Below are 5221 nucleotides of genomic sequence, written 5' to 3' on the forward strand. Positions count from 1 at the left end.
CGATTAAGTTTATTTTAGATATTTGACCATACAAGTATAAATATAGAGCAATCAATATGATAAATAATGTTATTTATTAATGCATAATTCAAGTATATACAAAATCCTTCAAAATGATTATTTTAAGGCATACTTACCTTCATCTGGTTTGCACTTGGAAAGAGCTATGATTCTAGTAGTAGATGTTTTCATCATTCCCCTTTCTACTCATAATCCCACCCACTTTTGATAACATTTTACTACATTTTCTCCCTTCCTCTATCTTAATTCTATATAGTTTGCTAAATTCATCATCTAAAATCAGAGTGGAGAGAACAACAGATGTCCTTTAATTTCCTTATGTAGTCTTAGTCTTACTCACTTTGATAGCTTTTTACATTTTCTCTCTTTTTCTTTCCTAACTCTATACAATTTGATAAATTCATCCTCTAGAAGAAGAGTAAAAGCAGATATAGCATTAGTAAGTTTCGTTGTGTCGATCAATATGAACTACATATAAGTTTTTTTTTATTTTTTTAGGCTATTTTTTTTTTATTTTTTTTTATTTTATTATTTTATAAAAATTTCGGCAGAGTTTCCCCTTAAAAAAGGACGAAACTCCCTGCCATCAAACCACAATTTGACAATAAATTTACAAGCTAGTGAAAGTTTAAGCATTTAAAAACTGAAATTAAGATTAAATCTTCATTTTTCCATATCAGGATGTCTTCCAGTGAATCTGAAGGATGATTTTTGAAGATTTTAGCAGTCAATCTTCCTCCCTTGATGTCCTTCTAACCGCCATTTTCACCTTCATTGGCCTTTTCTGCTTCTTATTCCAATTCATGCCAGACACCGTGTACGAAACGTAGGAAATCCTAATCGATCTAATCTAATAGCCCCCCTAACCAATTGCGGCAATTCTGAGAATGTATTAAACACATGACCTGCACTAGAATCAGCACCAAAATTTGCCAAATGATCTGCAGGTGCGTTTGCTTCCCTGTAGCAGTGTGTGATCGATGTGAAATATTGCTTGAACATCATCAACTCATCCAGATCTCTCTGTAAACGCCAAGGACAAGCACTAGTCCCTTGAACAATGTGAACCAGGGTGAGAGAATCCGCCTCTAAGTGTAACTCCAAGCACCCTCGAATCACACAATGTCTAACGCCCCATAGCAACGCTCGAAGTTCCGCCTGCATGCTGGTTATCACCCCGAAGGGCTCCGCGTAGCCGAATACAAAATTTCCTCGACTATCCCGCACAAGCCCACCCCCCCCACTCCTTCCTGGGTTCCCCCGAGAACATCCATCTGAATTCAACTTATAGCCTCTACGTGGAGTTACCCAGTAAACTGGCCTAATAACCATCCGCCTTTGATGACTACCTAATTCGAGAAGCAACCCTTCCCATGTAGGGGCAGAAGGCTGCACCCCCGGGAACCGTGACTGAAGGAAATCATGCAGAAACTGAACAATCCGATTCACCGTAGGCCTGATCCTCATCTTCCGACCTTCAAACACCCCTTCATTCCTAGCCTTCCATAAAACCCAGCATACCACCGAAGGAAGTATATTATGCAAAAACTTTACACGATCATTAGTCCCCCTCCTTAACCAACAAGACCACACCATATGACGCACCGTATGCACCCCACTAAACTCACCAGCAGTACTCTCGAAGTGTCGCCAGACCAATCGTGCCCCTTCTCCTGAGCAAAACACATGATTCAAATCCTCCTCCTGGGGATTCTGACAACACAAGCATCTAGATGGGCCACAAACCCCAAACCTCTTTAGGCGATCCATAAGAGGGAGCCTCCCCTGTAGTAGTCGCAGCATAAAGAAAGAAACCTTGACTGGAAGACCCTGCTGCCATATACGACCAAAAAGCCAAGAATTGTCATTGGATTGACGGATCAATGAGTAAGCCGATGCAGTGGAAAAAACACCCGAGTTCGTCAATGCCCATACCATTGTATCATTTCCCCTATCGGTAGGAGGGTCAATCTCCAAAACCTGCGTAACCAATTCTCCATCCAAGAATTGATGGAGCATGTCCACATTCCAAGCCCGCCGATCTACAAAATCAACCACCGAATGATCATGGAAGACCTCAACCTTGTCACAAAGCGCACCTGACCCCATCCAATTATCATGCCAAAAGTCCAAAGCCCCCTCCCGAACTACCCAGCTAATATTATCCTCCCCAAAACGCTGCATTGTAACCATCCTCTGCCAAACTTGGGATCCCGGATGCCCAATATCAGCAAGACAAGGGTGATGACCTGCACAATACTTCTGGGACATAAACTTTGCCCATAATGATTGTTGTTGTCGAAATTTCCACCAGAGTTTAATGGAAAATGAGTCGTAGACCTGTTTCAAACCCCGCAGGCCTACACCCCCTTCATCCTTCGGCCGACACAAATCTGCCCAACGTATCCAATGGAATTTATCCCCGAAATTCGAAGATCCCCACAAGAACTTGGCGAACAATTTCTCTATGACCATCAACATCCCTTTTGGAGGGGACGCGGCTGCCAGCAAGTGAATTGGCATAGAGGATAACACGCTCTGAATCAACACCACCCTGCCTCCTAGCGATAATATCTGGTTTTTCCAACTCAAAATCCGATTCGCCACCGCATTGTATATATCCGTATAGTAAACCTTCTTGCTCCTTCCGGTATACAAGGGACAACCAAGGTACCGTATTGGAAAGTCGCGTTTATTATACCCTAGTATCTGGTTAACAACCGCTGCCCTCTGAGATGGTGCCCGTGGATGAGTAAGGAAACAACTCTTCTGAGGGTTGATTCGCTGACCTGATGCCTCATTATAATCATCCAAAACCCGTTTAATCAGACGTAGGGATGACTTGGCCCCACTGGAAAAGATAATCACGTCATCGGCGAATGCCAAATGCGTAATTATAGAACAATGAGGAGGAACTTTGAACGGAGTAAATCCTCTTTGTGTGGGTAGCGTGTTGAGGGTTCTAGACAGCACCTCAGCTCCGATAACGAATAAGGCTGGTGAAATTGGATCCCCTTGCCGTAAACCCCGTGAAGATCTGAAAAAGCCGTTTGAACCACCATTAACAAGTACCGAGAACCACACATTCGATATTAAGCGCCAAATCATGTCTATCCAGGTCTCACTGAATCCGAAATATCGTAGCACCTGTAGGAGAAAGGGCCATGAGACTTTATCATAAGCCTTCATCATGTCTAACTTGATGACCACATTGCCACCCCGATTTGATTTCCCGATATCGGCTACTAACTCCTGAGCTAACAAGAAATTATCTGTAATCTGCCTCCCTTGGACAAACCCGCTTTGCTGTGGAGATATAATCCGGGGTAATATCATCGCCAACCTTGCCGATAACAGCTTGGAGATGATTTTGTTAGTAAAGTTGCACAGACTGATTGGACGAAAATGCTTAAAATCTTGGGGGTTCTCCACTTTTGGCAGCAACACAATTGAGGTAGCCGTGATACTCCTAGGTAGTTCAGCACCGCAGAAAAAGCTGACAACCGCCCGGTATAAATCCGATGCCACTACCTCCCAAGCAAAGGTAAAGAATTTCCCTGTAAACCCGTCCGGGCCGGCTGCGCTCTCTCCATCCATAGCAAAGACTATGTCTTTAACTTCTGTAAGAGATGGAATGTCCGTTAACCGTGAGTTTTCCTGGTCTGTTATCAGTTTAGGTATGATCTCCAGACCGGTAAGGGAGGGAAGATCCCCCTCTGCCGTGAAAAGATCCTTAAAGAAACCCACCGCTGCCTCCCCAATTTGGCATTCCCCCTCGATCCACTCTCCAGCAGTACCCCTGACTCGATGAATTACTGCCCTACGTCTCCTTTCCGTAACCAAGGAGTGGAAATATTTGGTGTTCCTATCTCCGTCCGAAAGCCACTTAACCCGCGCCTTTTGTCTCCAAAAACCCTCCTCAACTACAAGCGCTCGGCGCAATCGAGCCCGAGCATGATGTAACTCGCTCCGTCGCTGCTCAGTAGGATCGAGGTCGTATGCTGTCTCAGACTCGGTTACCACACGCTCTGCACTACGTACCCCTTCAAAAATATCCCCGAATGTCGTCCTAGACCACTGCTTGAGGGCATTTTTAACATTCCTCAACTTCGATGCCAATACTTGCAAAGGAGAGCCATTGACTGGATGAACCCAACAGTCCTTGATAACCCCCAGAAAATCAGGATGAGTGGTCCAGATGTTTAAGAAACGAAACGGCTTGGGTTTATTGTCTAGCCTCGTATCCACCGATAGCAACAAGGGAGCATGATCCGACGGGTCACGGCCTAAATGTTGCACCATGAATTGGTACGGTAGCTCCATTGCACTCCCACACAGAAGTAAGCGATCCAGACGCTTCCAGATCCGCGCCGTTCCCGAACGATTATTACACCATGTAAACCTTGACCCAGAGAATCCCGCATCACTGACACCAGCTAGCGCCATAAAATTCAGAAAGTCTGATCCCTCCGACGGTCTAAATGGCAATCCACCCCTCTTCTCCTCTGTATTTGTGACCACATTGAAATCCCCCACCAAAAACCAAGGATTGAAGGCGGGTTTATCCTGCAAAAGTGCATTCCACAAATCCTCTCTGTCCTGCTGCGTACACTTCGCGTGTATACAAGACAAAATAATGGAGTCTTGGAAAAGATGAGATTGTACTCTAATAGTTATATGTTGGGGAGACTCCCCTGTAATCTGACACGTAAACAATGACCGGTAGAAAATCCAAACAGAACCCCAATGATTGAACATGCAACAATCCATCCCCAATTTAATTCTAATATCAGTAATTGACTCCACCCTCAACTTAGGTTCAACAACAACCACCAATTGAAGATCATACAATTTAATAAGTTTCCTTAACCGCCTTAAATTAGGAGCACGAGCTACCCCTCTTATATTCCAAAAAAGTAACTTAATCATCAGAAAGGACAGAAAAAGAATTTGTTGAAGAACTAACCATGGAGCGTAGTGTTCTATCTGACGGGAGACCAACCCGGAGACCACGCGACCTTGCATCCATTCGCTCCTTACGAACAACTTCTTCTAGTTCCAGGGTACCCCCCGTGTCTATATGCCCGGTCTCTAGTGATGACTCTTCTTGTCGGATAAGATCCTTGCCCCTAGGGGAGAGGGTACCGACCCTTCGTTGAGTATCTTGTATGTCTTCAACTTGCCCCTCAGCAGAACGTAC

General features: G+C 44.5%; 1 protein-coding gene across 1 annotated transcript; it reads right to left on the reverse strand.

The window, feature by feature from the left end:
- Window positions 1-822: 822 nt before the first annotated feature.
- On the reverse strand, window positions 823-4791 carry LOC113780308. Its single transcript, XM_027326120.1, has one exon. The coding sequence runs from the start codon at window positions 4789-4791 to the stop codon at window positions 823-825; it is 3969 nt and encodes a 1322-aa protein (XP_027181921.1).
- Between the last annotated feature and the right edge of the window lie 430 nt (window positions 4792-5221).

Source organism: Coffea eugenioides, chromosome 8 (genome assembly GCF_003713205.1).
Source record: "Coffea eugenioides isolate CCC68of chromosome 8, Ceug_1.0, whole genome shotgun sequence".
NCBI lineage: Eukaryota > Viridiplantae > Streptophyta > Magnoliopsida > Gentianales > Rubiaceae > Coffea > Coffea eugenioides.

Bases quoted from the DNA above. Each gene is read 5' to 3' on its own strand.
- LOC113780308 (XM_027326120.1), bottom strand. From the start codon at position 4,791: ATGGATTGTTGCATGTTCAATCATTGGGGTTCTGTTTGGATTTTCTAC.